The sequence below is a fragment of the Doryrhamphus excisus genome, linkage group LG23, assembly GCF_037039965.1.
Source record: "Doryrhamphus excisus strain RoL-2023G ecotype Guam linkage group LG23, RoL_Dexc_Guam_v1.1, whole genome shotgun sequence".
NCBI lineage: Eukaryota > Metazoa > Chordata > Actinopteri > Syngnathiformes > Syngnathidae > Doryrhamphus > Doryrhamphus excisus.
The window spans coordinates 3912485-3931452 of NC_136379.1; the positions used below are offsets into that span (position 1 = coordinate 3912485).

General features: G+C 39.0%; 1 protein-coding gene across 1 annotated transcript; it reads right to left on the reverse strand.

Moving 5' to 3' along the window:
- Window positions 1-1098: 1098 nt before the first annotated feature.
- LOC131104888 (integrin alpha-6) lies at window positions 1099-17737 on the reverse strand. The gene is made up of 25 exons (XM_078788626.1): window positions 17559-17737; window positions 15730-15851; window positions 15578-15657; window positions 14141-14411; window positions 12935-13054; window positions 12650-12863; window positions 11498-11694; window positions 10099-10187; window positions 9880-10007; window positions 7981-8064; window positions 7844-7908; window positions 7604-7749; window positions 7391-7531; window positions 7196-7317; window positions 5971-6127; window positions 5065-5148; window positions 4723-4802; window positions 4570-4644; window positions 3973-4075; window positions 3729-3905; window positions 3560-3661; window positions 3375-3485; window positions 3198-3302; window positions 1693-1818; window positions 1099-1618 (listed from the first exon to the last, which is right to left on the reverse strand). Exons 1-25 carry the CDS (start codon window positions 17735-17737, stop codon window positions 1535-1537), a joined length of 3162 nt encoding a protein of 1053 aa, XP_078644752.1. The 3' UTR covers window positions 1099-1534.
- Between the last annotated feature and the right edge of the window lie 1231 nt (window positions 17738-18968).

Below are 18968 nucleotides of genomic sequence, written 5' to 3' on the forward strand. Positions count from 1 at the left end.
GTGGAACCGCAACAACGGCCAGGTCATTCATTCTACAGCAAGTCCCCTCACCTCCTCCTCCTTGCTTCCTTTGTTATTGCTTCCTTCCATGATGTTGGAGGCCATCTTGCTGAGATAGCTGCTTTACATCAAGCACATTAGGGCAGAATAATATTCCATTTGGTTACACCAGCACAAAAAACATACCAGCCCAAAATATGTGACTACTTTTAATCCCTATACTACACAAAGCACTAAATATCGCTATATCACCATTCTAAAAAATCTAAATCATATTAGCGAAATGTTCAGTCTTGAAAAACAATATGCTCTGCTGGGTGTTGAAGTGACATAAATGCGTCATTTAATTTATTTTAACCAAATAATTAGAAAAATAGCCGTGGTAAGATATCATTGAACTACTTCTTGGAAAAATGGTTCTCAACTGGTTTCATAGGCAGTGGCCAAAACCCCAAAATTCATTAATTCATTCATTTTCTACCGCTTATCCTCACCAGGGCCGCGGCGGTGTATGCTGGAGCCTATCCTAGCTGTCTTCGGGTGAGAGGCGGGGTACACCCTGGACTGTTCACCAGCCAATCACAGAGCAGATATAGACAACCATTCCCACTCACATTCCACCGCGCACCAACCTTCCAAATATCATATATCAGCGATGAGACGTTGTTGCTCGTCTGTATGGCACGTTCTTCTCCAGCAGATATTTGCAGCTGTGTGTCGGACCGGCAGCCATTCATTGTTCTTCCTATCCCGCGAGGTGCATTCATGGACATCGGGCCATTACATTAATATTTCTTGGCCCACCAGTTGAGAATCCTTGGCTTAGAATGTACAAAAACAATGACGTCTCATGTAAAAATATTGACGCTTTTTAACGTATTTATTATTATTGCTTATTTAACTCAATTTATTTCCATTGAAGATATTCTTTAAATGTTTTTATCTTCTGAAAGAAGTGTTTCTGATTAAAAAAACAAAAGCCAATACCCTCTAAAAACACATAATTGGGTTATTTTGTATTATTTATTTTTTTTAAACTGTGCGCTTTTCTACTTGCTATTCCTAAAAGCGACGAATGTCTGACAATGACCCCTTTGTGTTACATGATGCTGAATGTGTTTTGATGAAGAAAAAGGGGAAATTGTGGTATTTTTGTGGGGAAAAAGAACGTAGACATGATAATCCCAGTTTCACGTTTTTAATAGAAACACACTTTGAAATAATGCTGGATTATCGCTGTACAAAAAGCACATTTTTGTTTGTAAATAACAATTGAAAGCACAAAAAAAAAATATGCGAGGGGGGTTTAAAAAAGCAACAGTGTTGTCGTTTTGTGTCTTTCCCTTCAAATGAGCTGCAGTATTTCCACAAAATGTCAGGTGAATGGTGAAAACAGCACAATTCATGTTGTTAACAAACTAGTGATATTTTCTGCCTCATTAAAACAAATGAACAATGCAATGTTGTCATCTACACTATATACACAGTATGACCCTAACCCCCCCCCATACGCTGCTTACCCTGCACTCTGATCTCAGGCTTTTAGAGGAGGAGCACTTCCTACATTTTCATAGTGCGAGGACTTCTTATTACACATCTGACATGTGATGCAACCACGCTGACAAGGAGAGAAAAATGCTGCATTATATTATGCATACACTTTATATATGATTACAGACTCATTAATGTTACCATCCATAGGAAGAAGCAGAGGACGGCCAGGAGCAGCATGCCGGCCACGATTGTCAAGAAGATGATCCACCAGGCGACTTTGGTGAAGTATTCATCTTCTCTTTCCAGGAACACTGTCACTTTTACCTGTACATATACGTATATATACAGTACTGTACTATGGGAGTAGTATATAGGAGTATAGATTTACTATCCACTGAAAATAAGCCAGGCTGCACGGCGCACAAGTGGTTAGCGCGCAGACCTCACATCTAGGAGACCCGAAATTGTCCATAGGTATGAATGTGAGTGTGAATGGTTGTTTGTCTGTATGTGCCCTGTGATTGGCTGGCAACCAGTCCAGGGTGTACCCCGCCTCTCGCCCGAAGACAGCTGGGATAGGCTCCAGCACCCCCCGTGACCCTTGTGAGGATAAGCAGTAGAAAATGAATGAATGAATGAAAATAAGCCAGACTGCACGGCGGTCGAGTGGTTAGCGCGCAGACTTCACAGATAGATCAGGGTTCAATTCCACCCTCGGCTATCTCTGTGTGGAGTTTGCATGTTCTCCGCGTGCATGCGTGGGTTTTCTCCAGGTACTCCGGTTTCCTCCCACATTGCAAAAACATGCTAGGTTAATTGTCAACTCCAAATTGTTCATATTTATGAATGTGAGTGTGAATGGTTGGGCATTGTGTGGTAAACAATAAATAACAGGAGCGTAAAGGTGACTATAGGGGTGTTATTTTATGTCCACAGTGCTCTAATAATGTTAAAACCGTATACAATATTTAGAAAATCATAAATGGGTTTTCAAGGCTTTAACTATGAAAATGTATATATATTTTTTTTTTCCGGTCCAGTCGCTCCAAATGGCATAACAAAAACATCAAATAACGGCAAATAAAATTTCATGGTACAGGGAAGTTGTAGCCAACACCTTTCCTGACACAGAGCAAATCTGTCTAGCATGTAAGGGCATTTAGATCAACAATACTATCTGCCCCAATGGCCGGACGGGACAAAAAAAAAAAAAAAAAAATGTATTTTTTTTTAACATGAATCCTTTATCTCGAAAATTAATTGGAGAACCAATTATCGGGGGCCGCACAGCGGATGAGTGGTTAGCACGCAGACCTCACAGCTCGGAGACCCGAGTTCAATCCTAGTTTGCATGTTCTCCCTGTGCATGCGTGGGTTTTCTCCGGGTACTCCGGTTTCCTCCCACATTCCAAAAACATGCTAGGTTAATTGGCGACTCCAAATTGTCCATAGGTATGAATGTGAGTGTGAATGGTTGTTTGTCTATATGTGCCCTGTGATTGGCTGGCCACCAGTCCAGGGTGTACCCCGCCTCTCGCCCGAAGACAGCTGGGATAGGCTCCAGCACCCTCCGTGACCCTCGTGAGGGAAAAGCGGTAGAAAATGAATGAATGAACGATGACATCCATTACTGTTGTCTAAATGGCTGGCTACACAATTTGCATACCCGCATTTTAACAAATTTCTAGTTGTGTGTGTTTTACTTTGGTCTGAGGCTTTTCTTCCTTGAGTCCGATGTTCTCAGGAGAGTTGCTTAGACTGAGAGCAGCATCCACGACAATATCCAAGTAATTGAAAGAGCTGTAATCCTATATAGGAAACAAAATATGACTAATTTAGTCCGGTAAAGATACATTATAAGATGCATTTAAACTGAGCACCTGTGTGAGAGTGCTGTTCCAAAGACGGGCATGTAGAACAACTAGTGCAGTATTGTCTAATCCCACTAGAGGGCAGCGTAACCCCACACACTTGAGTCCGTCAGAGCACGTCTGAGGGGGTCAAAAGGTTACAGTAATAATAATACAATCACTGCCATATTCAAGAATCAAGTAGGATTTCTCACCAGGGTTTTATATTTCCTTCTTAGTGGAAGAAATGGGAATCCATCCGTGGAGAGCGCGTCATATTCTGCCTCGCGTCTCTGCCTTGAGGCACCGCGCCAACCCTTGAGGCCAAATCCATGTCAATCCATGTTACAAAATAGCAATAAAAACAACAGAAATCTGGATTACCTTCACTTGCTTAAGAGGATCAATTCGATCGGCGGGTGAGCAGGAGCCATAATGCATTCCTGTACTTGTGATGTGAGTCAAGTAGAGCAGCCGTTTCCCGTTGGAATTCTCTTCTGGCCAGTCGATATCGAGGGATGCGTTGGCAAATGACTTTAGTGATCGGCCCATATTTGGTATCTGTTAGCATAGCTCATTTAGACTTGAACATAAGCTAGGAAATGTATTTTGATGAACATCATGTTACCTTAAATTCATACTGAATGGCAGCTCCAATGTCATCCACTGTTTTCATGGCTCTTTCACTCATTAAGCTTGGACTGACTGACACTTGAGACGGCCTGGCAAGCCTAAGAAACAATAGTATATACTGTATACAGTAAAACTCAAACTTTATATGCTGTGTATACTGTTGTGCCTCTCATACATACATACTCTACATATATATACAATAAAAAGTTAGATGAATTAAATAAAAAAATAATTATATGTATTAAATAGTATTTTAGTATTTTTCTTTATATTTTTTATTTAATTTAATTTTACTTTTTTAATAGTATTAAATCGTAGGATACTGGTAACTTCTAGCATTACCTCGAAGATGTCTCTCATCAAGTATATAAAAATATATATAATTATAAAATGTAAATATATATATTTTTTAATATATAAAAAAACAAAAATATAAATAATTATGGCCACAAAACTTTGTTAAAAGTATTTAATTTAATAGTCAAAATAGGTACAATCATAGGGCTGCACGGTGGCATTCAATTGAATTCAGTGACCGGCATTATGTATTGGATCTCATTGGTAGTGGTGTACTGTGGAGTTACATGCTTACCCGTATATTTGCAGCCCCAGTTTGAAAACCACTTTGGCTGTAGCCTCGACCGCTTCTAATGTCTGCACACTTGTACTGCAGCACAAGAAATGCAGGAGGATAACATGTTGCAAACATTATGCTCATCTGCAACTTTATGGCCAAAACACTTACGTCTGAAGTTGTAGTGTGATATTGACAGATTTTGTGCTCAGTGAGATGCCAGTTGTTGTCAGCATGACATAAAATGTAACCTGAAAGGCAAATAGCCAACATATACAATACAAATATACAGTACATATATTTTATGAGTTGTTATTAAACTGGTAATTTGACTCTACAGTACAAAAATATCATTTTCATTCACTTTTCAGTGTATTCTTGTATTTAATGAACACATGTATGACTGTATTTATTTATATATATTCTTCATTCTGTGTTATGTGTACAGTGTTCATTTAGCTATAATTTGGGTATGAAATATCGCTGTCGACATTAGGATGCATACAAACTCACGTGTGCATCTCTCCGTAGAGGGTTTCCCAGCTCGCAATCAATCACTGTCCCCTTCTTATTAGCTGAGCATGACACCTGTGATACCTGGAAACACATAACATTAGTCCATACTGTTTGGCTGAAATAATGCAATAAAAAAATTCCATATACTGTAAAAGCATTTTTCAGCACTGAAAGAAGCCTTATATGCCAGAAGCCTTATATAATATATACTATAATCGCATCCATCCATTTTCTGTACCGCTTATCCTCACAAGGGTCGCAAGCATGCTGGAACCTACCCCAGCTGTCTTCAGGCGAGAAGAGCCAATCACAGGGCACATACAGACAAACAACCATTCACACTCACATTCATACCTATGGACAATTTGGAGTCGCTAATTAACCTAGCATGTTTTTGGAATGTGGGAGGAAACCGGAGTACCCGGAGAAAACCCATGCAAACTCCACTCAGAGATGCCCGAGCGGGGAATCGAGTCTCCTAGCTGAGTGGCTTGCGTGCTAACCACTCGCCCCTGATAATCACAAAATGTGTTCTGTGCATCTTCATCATCCATTCCTCGTTTATCGTAGTAAACTGGTTTCAAAGATACGTTTGAAGTGAATTTCCGCTAAGTAGGATTCTTTATTTATAAATCAAATATTATCATACATAGAGCATAGAAAACGTGATTACGACCTCCTTAATATGTTTTTTTAACATGATTAGAGCTCCTTAAACATGAAATAGCACCCCTATAGTCAAATACAACATACAAATACAACAATTACCCGATATCCATCCAACTATTTAATGATATTGTAGTACTGTATAAGTATTGATACCCTGGTATTGGTGTCAATATTGTAGTATCCATCCATCAACATTTGAAATGAACAATCTCTGTCACAGAAGAGCTGACTTACGGATTCTGAGGTGTAGACAACAGAAGAGTAGTGCAGAAGGTCAGGTAGCTGGATGAGTATACGACTCTGGTGTGCGTCCTCCCCGTCCATGTTGCTCACAGTCATCTCCAAGGCGACGTCCTCACCAGAAGGAGTGATGACTGCAACGCCGTCCTCTCTAACGAGGACTCAAAGGTAATGGTAATGGTAATGGTAATGGTTTAATTTCATTTGAACATGCATCAGATTACAATTGAATGTATCCCATAATCAGTTCACAGTTCCACATGTCCAAAAGGAGTAGGAAGAAGCAAAGCTTATTAAATCCTACCCCTCCATCTGGTACTTTTACAATCAGTAACTGTTACATTTGTTCACTTCCTGCTTTCCATAATACAGTTTAAGTTTTTTTTTGTTTTGTTTTTTTTTCCAAAATAACATACGGGCGGCACGGCGGTCGAGTGGTTAGCACGCAGACCTTGCAGCTAGGAGTCCAGGGTTCAATTCCACCCTCGGCCATCTCTCTGTGGCTTTTAGGTTGACGATTAAGTTTACCTTGAGGATATTAATAAATAAATACAAATGTGGCGTTTGCATGTTCTCCCCGTGCATGCGTGGGACACTTACTATGGTACCCATTATGTCATTGGATGGTCATATAACCTCCTACTTCGGTACGTGAAAAAACAAAAACCCTTAAACTATATTAGGAAAGCAAGAAGTGCAAGGACTTTGTTAAAAAGCCATTGCATTTCAGTATGTGGAATCAAACTATGGAATGGATTGAGTAAGACCCTCAAACAATGCACAACGATGAGCCAATTCAAGAAACAATACAAGCAGTTGATGTTTGCTAAATACAAGGATGAAGAGTCTTGAACCAGTCATGATGTGCTATACATATCACTATATTGACACTTACTATGGTACCCATTATGTCATTGGATGCTCATATCACCTCCTACTTCGGTACGGGACAAAAAATTAAAAAAAAAAAAAAAAAACTTAAACTATATTAGGAAAGCAGGAAGTGAACAAATGTAACAGTTACTGATTGTAAAAGTACCAGATAGAGGGGTAGGATTTAATAAGCTTTGCGTCTTCCTACTCCTTTTGGACATGTGGAACTGTGAACTGATTATGAGTCTTGAACCAGTCACATCATGACTGGTTCAAGACTCTTCATCCTTGTATTCAGGTATTTAGGACATTTCCTCCTTGGTGCACTTTGAGTTCCTAGCCTCACCTGACCAGCGATGTGAAAACATCTTCATGGTTTTGAATTTTCCTGGCACAGAACCTGTAGTGAAGCTTCAGGTTGCTTTGGCAAACGTTGTCCCAGCCGCAGCCCTTGTTGATGAACTTTATCTAATAAATCAAAACAGTTCATTGTCTTTAAGGACTTAAAAAGTAGCTAGAGCCTCCACGCGGATGTTCAAACCTTTGCGACTGTCCTTTTTTCCTGGTGGAGGTTGACTACGGGGTAATTATTGGGAAGACGTATCCTCGCCTCCTGACTGGAGCTCGTCAGAGACCGATTGATGGAGACAGTGATGCTGTGAAGCTTGTCTCTCATGTCCCGCTGCAGGGGACATGTAAACCTGTCACAAGGAGGGTAAAGCGTACAAAAACACCAGGCTATCCTGGACAGTACCAGAAGTCGGAGATTGGTCTTGGCACAGCTTTTCCTCCCCTGACCAGGCAGCTCCAATGTCCCATGAGATGGACCCATAAAGTCCACACGGGGTGGAAGTCGGGATTTCCGTCTCTCTGCATCAGCTTCAAATGAGTAGCTGATTGCTGCGGAGGAACAGTTCAACACACACACACACACCATATTGACATCAAGTAATAAATATGACACATTAATTGTCAAATATTCCTTAAAACGTACTCAGTTTAGGGTTGAAGGATGCTGGGTGGGCTGTGTAGCTCAAACATGCCTGCACTGCAAAATAACTGAGGTGGAAAGAAAAAAAAAAGATAAAAGCGGATATATTTTCTTCTCAGTTTTGTTTGTGGGCATCTTACCATGTGCGTCTATCACACTCCTCCACGTCTATCTCATTTGGTGTGACGGTTAAAGTGTTGATGATGCTGACGACCGGCCTTGCTCTGGAATACGCAAAACACTCTTTTAGATTTGTTACATTTTAATGGCATTATCTGACATGGAAACTGTGGAATTATGGGAAAAATTGGCTTTTACACACCATATTTCACTTATTGTGTGGAAATATGGGCTGATAACTATAAAAGCAATCTTCATTCACTAAATGTACTGCAAAAAATGCTAGTAAGGATAATTCATAATGCCGCCTACAGAGAACATACTAACTCCTTATTTCTAAAATCACAAATACTTCAACTTTCTGATATAGTTCATCTTCAAACAGCTAAAATAATGCATAAGGCTAAAAATAACCAATTAGCTAAAAATGTCATCCAATACTTCTCTACAAGAGAGGAGAAATATGATCTCAGGGAAGAAGTACATTTGAAACACTTCTATGCTAGGACTACGTTAAAAAGCCATAGCATTTCAGTATGTGGAATCAAACTATGGAATGGATTGAGTAAGACCCTCAAACAATGCACAACGATGAGCCAATTCAAGAAACAATACAAGCAGTTGATGTTTGCTAAATACAAGGATGAAGAGTCTTGAACCAGTCATGATGTGCTATACATATCACTATATTGACACTTACTATGGTACCCATTATGGCATTGGATGCTCATATCACCTCCTACTTCTGTACGAGGTGGATTATTAAAAAAAAAAAAAAAAAAAAAAAACTTAAACTGTATTATGGAAAGCAGGAAGTGAACAAATGTAATGGTTACTGATTGTAAAAGTACCAGATGGAGGAGTAGGATTTAATAAGCTTTGCTTCTTCCTACTCCTTTTGGACATGTGGAACTGTGAACTGATTATGTGATGCACTCAATTGTAATCTGATGCATGTTCAAATTAAATAAAACCATTACCATTACCAAATTTTGCCATGAAAAATGTGTAATTATACCAAAAATGAAAAATGATTGTGGTTTCCTCCCACATTCCAAAAACATGCTAGGTTAATTGGCAACTCCAAATTGTCCATAGGTATGAATGTGAGTGTGAATGGTTGTTTGTCTATATGTGCCCTGTGATTGGCTGGCGACCAGTTCGGGGGCAAGACAGCTGGGATAGGCTCCAGCATACCCCCGCAACCCTAGTGAAGATAAGCGGTATAGAAAATGGATGGATGAATAGCTAACATGCTCTTAATAAGATTAATATTCCCATGTTTGAATAATTTCATTGTGGAATGTGAAAAATGTGGACTTATTGAAAAAAGTCAGAATTTTTGAAGTTTTGAATCGGTTAAAAATGTGGAAACACTTCCAGAGTGTAATAATAATGCATTTTGGTGCAGAAGCACAAATGTAGATAATTAAAACTTAAACTTAAAACCAAGCATCGACTAAAATTATCATACTGCGCCTTTAAAACTCAGAAGAAGTCTACATTTTGGTACTATTAAGACTAAAAGTACCACTTATAACCCAAAGCTGACACAGAGTTTATTTTTAAATACATACGTATAATGTCTTCTTTAGCCTTTTTAATATTGTCCCCCCCCCCCAAAAAAACCCTCTTAAATATGAGTAACATGCATTATAATTTGCATTTATTTATTAATATCTTCAAGGTAAACTTAATCGTCAACCTAAAAGCCACAGAAAATGTTTGTATCTGTTTGATTTTGCCCAATAAATAAGATTTTAAGCATTAGAAATGTTTGGTGTAATAAATACCTTTTAAGCACTGTACATTGGATTATTTTTAACATATGAAATATATAAGTGTGTCAAAATGGCCTCTGCATCCTTCAATTTTCCTGTATCCTGTATATGCCAAAGATTTGGGCCCCCTGCTGTTACCTGTAAACAAAAACTGTATCCGAGAGTGACCCAACTGCCAAATCGGGGTATTGATTATCATCAATATCCAAGTTACCGGACAGAGAATATCCAAATAAAGTGACTTTACTGGATCCTGGCGAGAGCACCTATGAGTAAAGAAACCACTCATAGATGATTGACACTTAAATCACGGACAATTGTGGAGCTATTTTTCACAAATGTGACTCTAAAGCTCACCTGTGCTGCCTTTTTATTGATGCCGCTTGGTGAGCCACAGTAGAGAAACACTCGACCAGACCCGTCATAAGGTGCGCCCACTGCAATGTCTATCAGAATCAGGTTTATGTAGTATTTGATACATAAATAAATACATTAAAACATTACAAATAGAAAGTATGTAGGTAATAGTGGGTAATAGCATAAAAGTGATCATCAATACAATCGTCCCTCACAATATAAGAAATTAATTAATAATTTCATGGTAGACTATGCGGTATTATGAGTCAAAACATATTGAAATACAAGTGATATCTAGTATTCTGGTCACATAATCTTACATAACATTACCAATGAAGTCAGCCACAGCATGTCCAACATGATACAGTGAAAAAAGCTCCTCCCATTCCATGTGGAAGTGGTTATGTCAAGACTCCATGTGAGGAGGAAGACTCGAAGGCTGACCTGGCAGGCCCTTCTCAAGGTAAGGTAGATTACATGAGCGGGGTCGGTTCACAAGAGGTCAGTTTTTGCCTTCTTAGGTTTAGAAGAAATAAATTCAAGGCTAACTGGTTAGCTTGCTAGCCGTTTCGAAAACAAGCGTAAAGGTGACTATAGGGGTGTTATTTTATGTCTACAGCGCTCTAATAATGTTCAAACCGTATACCATATTTAGAAAATCATAAATGGGTTTTCAAGGCTTTGAAAACATTATTTTTTTCACATGAATCCTTTAATGGCAAAATTAATTGGAGAATGGCGGAGTGGTTAACACGCAGACCTCACAGCTAGGAGACCTGAGTTCAATCCCAGTTTGCATGTTCTTGCATGTTATATTGAAATATAATATTTATAATGTTATTGAAAATAATACAATTATTATATATTAATTATTATATATTAATGAATCAATATTATATTAATTATTAATATGATAAATAATTGTATTATTATTTATAATTTTTAAAATGAAAATGTAAAAATGTAAATCAATAAAATATGTACAATATATTATAACTAGTATATATACTAGTAATTCATTCATTCATATTATATTTTATTATTTATTATTTGTTTTACCCAAAACAAAAGAATGAAAAATAACAATAAATAGTACAATATAATATGTGTTGCATTTCATTGCATTCTATTATCTTCCTTTTTCAGGTTAATTGGTTAATTGGCCACTCCAAATTGTCCATAGGTATGAATGTGAGTGTGAATGGTTGTTTGTCTATATGTGCCCTGTGATTGGCTGGCCACCAGTCCAGGGTGTACAAAGACAGCTGGGATAGGCTCCAGCACCACCTCAACCCTCGTGTGTATAAGCGGTAGAAAATGAATGAATAAATGAACCAATTATCCGCCATAGAAGAGGGACGACTGAATGTCTATAATTGTGGTTGTAGTGTGCCGTCACCTCCATATCCATCTTGATTGACATCTCCAATGTTTTCCACTGCAAGTCCAAACATGGAATCTTTCCCTCCGGTTAGTTGAATGGGATGAATCTTTTCCCAGTTTTTCCCTTTGTCGTTAATGAAGACGTACACCGCTCCTCCGATTAAACCATCTTTAACAAAGAATTCCGGCGCTCCCACAGCGAGGTCATCCCACCTGGTGGTATAGAAAGTACTTCAAAATTTTATTACAGTCAACACTAAAAAGTAGTGCTATGAAGTCAATATAAAGGAATCCACAGTTCAGGCAAATATTTTATAGCATATTTTAAAGCAGGGGTCTCAAACACATGGCCCGTGGGCTAGTTTGAGGCCCCCGCCTTGATATGAAAGTTTAATGTTAGTGCGGCCCGCGCAAGTTTGATATGGATGCTGTATGGTATCATGTACCCAGAAAACATTATTACGTTTGATTAATATTCATGTTAAAGGTTAAATAACTGTTAATAGTTATCCTCCCTATCCGTGTGGAAGTGGTAAGTTTTTGGCTATTTAAGTTTAAAGGAAATAACTTGAAGGCTACCGTTTAGGTCGCTAGCTCTCTAGTTTGCGAGTTAGCATGTGTCTCAAGACCCTGCAGTTGCGCAATATGTTGTAAATAAAAAGAGTATAAATGTGACTATAGTCGTGTTTTGTCATGTCTACAGGGCTCTAATAATGCTTTGTTCATTTTAATTTGAAAAAAATAATTTGTCTACCCACCAACTATATGTGGTTTCTTAAGTTTTTATTATTTGCCGTTTTATTATTATTATTATTATATTCATTTATTACTGATTGATTGATTTTCTTTATTCTTGATTTGTTTATTTATTTTTCATCTTATTTTGTGCAGAAAAATAAAAATTAAGATATTTGAGAACAGTGGAATGTTTTATCAGAGCTTTTATTGAAGAAAATCGGAACCAAAGCACTTGTTTGTATATTTTTCTGTTTTTAATAAATGCGTTTTTTTTTTTTTTTTTTGGAAAACCTGATGCGGCCCAGCCTTGCCCAGACCCTAGCTCCAGTGGCCCCCAGGTAAATTGAGTTTGAGACCCCTGTTTTAAAGGGTTTACAGCATTAAAATGAAATATTTTAGAATTAAGGTTGAATAAGAGGAATAACTTAACCCATCACTGTTGAGATCCACCACAGCCACATCGTATCCAAAGGAGGAGGCCAGCCCAGGACCAGAGAGGACTAACTCTACAGACAAGCTTCTTTTTGCTGAAGGGTCCGCCTTAAGAAAAGTCACCTGACCACTGTATCCTCCTCTGGGTGCTCCTGATACGATGGTAAGTTCACCTCTCCTGAGGAGGGCCATCCCAGAGTCAGTGGAGAATCCTGGTAGGACCATAAAACTGCAAAGATTAACTTCCAACAGGAATATAATGTATTTTTCTCCTCCCACTCACCCAAGTAGCTATCTCTTTGGAGCGGAATGAGTTTGGAGTCAAAGCGGTCGATATCGCCAGTTTCTCGAGTATCCTCACTTGAGATGTCCAGATTGTCCAGCGGCTCCATTTGCACAATTCCTTTTGAAAGAAAACATTTTTTTTTCACTTTGAGCTTTTTCCCTGTCTGGGGTCGCTACAGCGAGTTAATCACATGTATGATTTTGGCCAAGGACACAATGCATAGGACTGTCAGCTCCGTAGTACGCCCTGCAGGGGTTTGATTGCCATGATGGTGAGCAGAATCCAGACATATTGCACACTGCACAGGCATTAATTGCTCCAATATACAGTCCAACAGACCAGGATCCAAGCTCAAACCAACTTGGGTTCTGCAGCAGCAACACACCAGCAAGTCCACCTCTGAATGACTTTGGACTGGCCTAGTCAAAGACCTGAATCTTATTGAGATGCAGTGGCATGACCTTAAAAAAGGTGGTCCAAGGTGGCTCAATGACAACAATTCTGCAATTCTGTGGGCCGAAAACCCCTTAAGCTAAGAGTCCATTACTGCTGTGGCGCCTAGTGTCACCAATAAGGTGCCTCGTGGCGTGCAGTGGCTCAAACTGCCTCCCAACTGGCTCGTGGTGGCCTGCAACAGCGGCAAAAATTGAGTGTGACGGCAAGAAAATTTTAAAATGTTTAAAATCTATGTCACGCCAATTGCTTGATGCACATGGGGCGAAGTGTCCACCAAGTGGAACCAAATACAAACAATCCGCCTATTGGAATCCACTGGAATGTAATGGAGCGAGCCAAGTTGTGCCAATGATGCTAGGAGTCCAGTGGGACGGCGCCAGTTGGTGTCAGTTCGCGCCAATGCAATTTGCTGTGGCGCCTAGTGTCACCAATAAGGTGCCTAGTGGCGTGTAGTGGCTCAAACTGCCTCCCAACTGGCTCGTGGTGGCCTGTAACGGCGGCAAAAATTGAGTGTGACGGCAAGAAAATTCAAAAATGTTTAAAATCTTTGTTGCGCCAATTGCTTGATGCAAGTGGCGCAACAAAAATTTTAGTGTCCACCAAGTTCCATTACTATTACCATAAAAATAACCTTAAATGTTCATTCATCATGTAAATTTATCCATAGGGATTTCAAATTATTTTCTGCATGTAAAACTACAAAATAAACATTTGGAATAATAAGATAAATAATAAGTTTTTTCCGACCTTTCCACTGATAAGCACCCGGAGCTCCAAAGACCAGCGATCTGTTGTCCTTTGCAAAAGATGCACCGTGACCCTGTTGGCAATATGCAAACCACTCGTGGTCTTTCTGTCGTCTGGTCAGGTGTTCGGAATCGCAAACCACTCTTCTCCATGTCCGGTCCTCTTTCCCGACCTGCAGGCCATCTGCCAGGATGTAACACTGGCCGGTCAACAGGTGAGGGATGTAAAGACCTGGACTTGGGCTCCATTGCTGATACCGATGAGCACAAGTCTGGAAGACAAATTTCATTCATTCATTCATTCATTTTCTACCGCTTATCCTCACAAGGATTGCAGGGGGTGCTGGAGCCTATCCCAGGGTCGTACACCCTAGACTGGTGGCCAGCCAATCACAGGGCACATACGTATAGACAAACAACCATTCACACTCACATTCATACCTATGGACAATTTGGAGTCGCCAATTAACCTAGCATGTTTTTGGAATGTACCCGGAGAAAACCCACGCATGCACGGGGAGAACATGCAAACTCCACACAGAGATGGCCGAGGGTGGAATTGAACTCGGGTCTCCTAGCTGTGAGGTCTGCGTTAACCACTCGTCTACCGTGAAGCCCAAAATTCAATATTTTTATTATTATATCTTATTTGATAGTTTTGCTAAAATTATGAGAAAGGAAGATAATATAATGCAATGAAATGCAACACATATTATATTGTACTATTTATTGTTATTTTTCATACTTTTGTGTTGGGCAAAACAAATAATAAATAATTAAATATAATATGAATGAATAAATTACTAATATATATATACTAGTTATATATATTATATATATATACTTATATATATTGTACATATTTTATTGTTTTTCATTTTTACATTTTCGTTTAAAAATTATAAATAATTAATATAAATATATTAAATATATTAATATATAACAATATATAATAATTTTATTATTTTCAATAATATTATAAATATTATATTTCAATATATATATAAGAACATGCAAACTGGCATTGAACTCGGGTCTCCTAGCTGTGAGGTCTGCGTGCTAACCACTCACCCGCCATGCAGCCACCGATAATTGGTTCTCCAATTAATTTTTGCGATAAAATTTATATTTTCATAGTTAAAGCCTTGAAAACCCATTTATGATTTCATAAATATACGGTTTTAACATTATTAGAGCGCTGTGGACATAAAATAACACCCCTATAGTCACCTTTTTTTTATTGTTTACCACACAATGCCCAACTCTCTGCAGGGACTCGAAACGACCGATAGCTAGCAAGCTAACCAGTTAGCCTGCGTGCTAACCACTCGACCGCCGTGCAGCCCGGAAGACAAAATATTAGATTTTTTGTATGTATGGTGCTATAACTTTTGTGGATTTGGACGTGGAGGTCTGGGATTGGGAATATTTTCCTTACCATGACATTTTTACCAGGACCTTGGCTCGTCACTCTCACGCCCATCCACTGGCCATTTATACCGCTGCTTTCAAGGAACTCTGCAATATACAGTATACAGTTTTATGACTATCGGTCATATATTGTATAACAGATATAAAAGTCAAACAAACCTTCATCTTTAAAGTCAATGGGATGACATCGTTGGGAAGATGCACTAAGTTCACATTGATAGACGACGCCTGTAACATTCCCCAGGTATGGGTGCTTCGATTGCGGGGCTCCGACCAACAATCTGAAGGCAAGAATGCATTGGAAAATGAACACACCGCATACAGAAACCATTTTTTGTATCTTCTCAAGGGAGAATACTATACAGTCTTGACAAGTTTTTAGAGAAATCGGTGTACTGTTTACTGCAGTGTGGATTTATTGTCGGAATCAAACAAAAGTGATCAAAAGTGTGTCCTTGGTGTCAATATTTAGTGTGAGCACCACACTGGCAATTACCTGACCTGATTCAACATTGCATGGCATTGAAGGTCAAAGACGGGGGGCACTTTGTTATATCTAGTACCTCCTTTGCATGACATGTATCATTGTATTAGAAATGCTGCATCATTTTGCAGCCACTTGTCTTTCATTGAAACTAGTAATCATGTATACAGAATCAGAACATTAGTCCCAGTTCTCGTCAAATTCTCAAACTATTCACAGGTGTGGAAAGGATGAAACTCAAGATTGACAGGCAGCGTCTGCAATGATGCATCAGTCCTGTGTGGTGAATCGAGCCGATCGAGCTGCATTGCTACCTATCGTCATGAGCTTAAAGGGGACCAATAAGCTTTTCCAACTTTCCTGACCTATAAATGTAGTTAGAATTAAGCATCGACCGATACATCGGCTGGCCAATATATCGGGCCGATATTTGCGTTTTTTTCCTTGTATCGGTATCGGCCGATACGTGCGTGGGTTCGCCGATGTATTTTTCCACCGCATGATTTACAGTCAGGCAACTTGTGTTGCCGCTGATGGCAGAGGACCCCGCAACACACGTAGTCGTGGTACCCCGCCTTCAAATATCGGCCCAAGCAAAATCGTCCATCGGCTAAGAGTGAAGGAAAAAAATCTGTATCGGCATCGGCCCCAAAAAAAACATATCGGTCGATACCTAGTTAGAATGTTGGATTCTCGTGTCAAACGATACCAAAGTTTCAAATAATGAGGTTTGCATCTCCTATAAAGTTGGGTTCGCAGCAAGCGGCACAAACCAGAAGTCCCTTTCAGCCATAGCTGTCACGTTCCGGCTTGTGAGTTTTATGGTTCGACGCCAGGATGCAGAGATGAGGACCCAAATGCAGGTAAAAATATATTTATTTATGCTATGCAGCAGGATGACGCACTAGCAAGTCCAACTCAACCAAAGACAATGGAACGACAAACAAAGGAACGCGCACCTGAACTAAATCACAAATGGAAAACAGGTGCGGGAGAAAATGGAAATCCACGGAAAACAGAACAGAGTAACAAAGGAAGTGAATACAAAATAAGGGCATGAACTAGGAAGGGAAAACTAGAGGCAAAAAAGGAACTAAACGAGGGGGTGAAGCCCGATCGGGACAATTAGCAGAGTGGACCGTGGGTGGAATACATTACAAACGGACTGTTTTCACAGAAAGCACGAAATCCAAAGAAATAGGTGCAGATTCTGGAAGAACTAGAAAGCTTTCTGTGCTGGTTATTGTGTGTAACTGCTCTATAGGAGTCCACAATTCAATACAAAGGGCCGGAAAATGATCATAAAGCTGGGGACAGTGAAGTCCGAGCTGCTGGCCCCTGCGGCCCAACCCCCCATAAGCCAAATAGGATGGATAGAGTTAAATCTATACCGCCATATGCTATACACAAACATTTATAAAGTATATCCAAGTTTACTTTCTTGAGTATCATCCCTTGAGATGCTGAAAATGTAATATGACATACCCCACAATATATCACTTACAAGTTTTTTTTGGTAGGATTCAGCTGCTGGTGGAAGGCAATAGAAAACCCAAAAAGGCTTCCCGGGTCTCCGGTTCTCTCCAGGACACTCTGGATGTCCAGGTTGAAAGCAGTAACATTAAAACTCCATAGAAAGATGCTGTATAAAAACACTTCCGTGAATGCAACGTGCGGCTTCATGATGTAGACACACTGTATGAAAGCAAAATATGTAGGAGGGTAAACACTCATATTTAAGGGGTTGGACTCCTTTGGCGTAGACAAACAAGGAGTGGCTGCCAGTAATGTAACTTCCGAGGACCAACCCTCAACTTTATGAGTTTATAACTGAAGTTAATAAGCAAACGTAAGACACACCTTTAGTGGTAGTGTTTCTCCAAGTGGGTTTAACTTTCCTTCTCGCTGACATTTATTGGTCACACGTGAGATAAGATCGCGTCTCAAGTAGAAAAATAATTCTTTAGTTTTTGTATTTGTTATTACTTCTAACTATACAAATACAAATAATGCAAATGTGCAGTATTTCCATCACTGTTACTACCTCAAACATATTTATTTATTTAACAACCCAATACAAAACACTCATATGTGACTTTACTCATCTGTATACACCAGTCATTATTTGCACTATGACCCATTTATCATTGCACTAAAATTAATATATCTGCAATATGTCTGCCCCTGCATATGATCCTGTGCAATATTATGTGTCCATTTTGGATATGTTGTATATACCTTGTATGTATCTTGTTAAATTGCCTTTTTTTACTCTACTTTTTGTGTACTTTTTTTAACTTGACTACTGCACTGAAAGGAGAAGCTCTCCAATCTCACATCTTGTATAATGACAATAAAGACCATTCCATTCCATTCCACAAATAGACGGTGTGGACATTGAAAGGGTGAAGGAAAATAAATTTTTGGGGATCACAATAGATGAAAATATGAGCTGGAAACCTCATACTACAAATATACAACATAAGGTGGCCAGAAATATTTCAATATTGAACAAAGCAAAATTTGTTCTCAATCAGAAATCACTCCACACTCTTTATTGCTCTCTGGTTCTACTACATCTTACTTATTGTGTGGAAATATGGGCTAATAACTATAAAAGCAATCTTCATTCGCTAAATGTACTGCAAAAAAGGTCAGTAAGGATAATTCATAATGCCGCCTACAGAGAACCTACTAACTCCTTATTTCTAAAATCACAAATACTTCAACTTGCTGATATAGCTCATCTTCAAACAGCTAAAATAATGCATAAGGCTAAAAATAAGCAATTAGCTAAAAATGTCATCCAATACTTCTCTACAAGAGAGGAGAAATATGATCTCAGGGAAGAAGTACATTTGAAACACTTCTATGCTAGGACTACGTTATGCTAGCCATAGCATTTCAGTATGTG

What these genes read in the sequence shown, in the direction of transcription:
- LOC131104888 (XM_078788626.1), bottom strand. Translation starts at nt 17,737, where the DNA reads ATGAAGCCGCACGTTGCATTCACGGAAGTGTTTTTATACAGCATCTTT. An exon ending in AAAAAAGGACAGTCGCAAAG is followed by an intron (nt 7,318 to 7,390) that starts GTTTGAACATCC and finishes TTGATTTATTAG; the next exon opens with ATAAAGTTCATCAACAAGGG. An exon ending in GTTTTCACATCGCTGGTCAG is followed by an intron (nt 6,128 to 7,195) that starts GTGAGGCTAGGA and finishes AGTCCTCGTTAG; the next exon opens with AGAGGACGGCGTTGCAGTCA.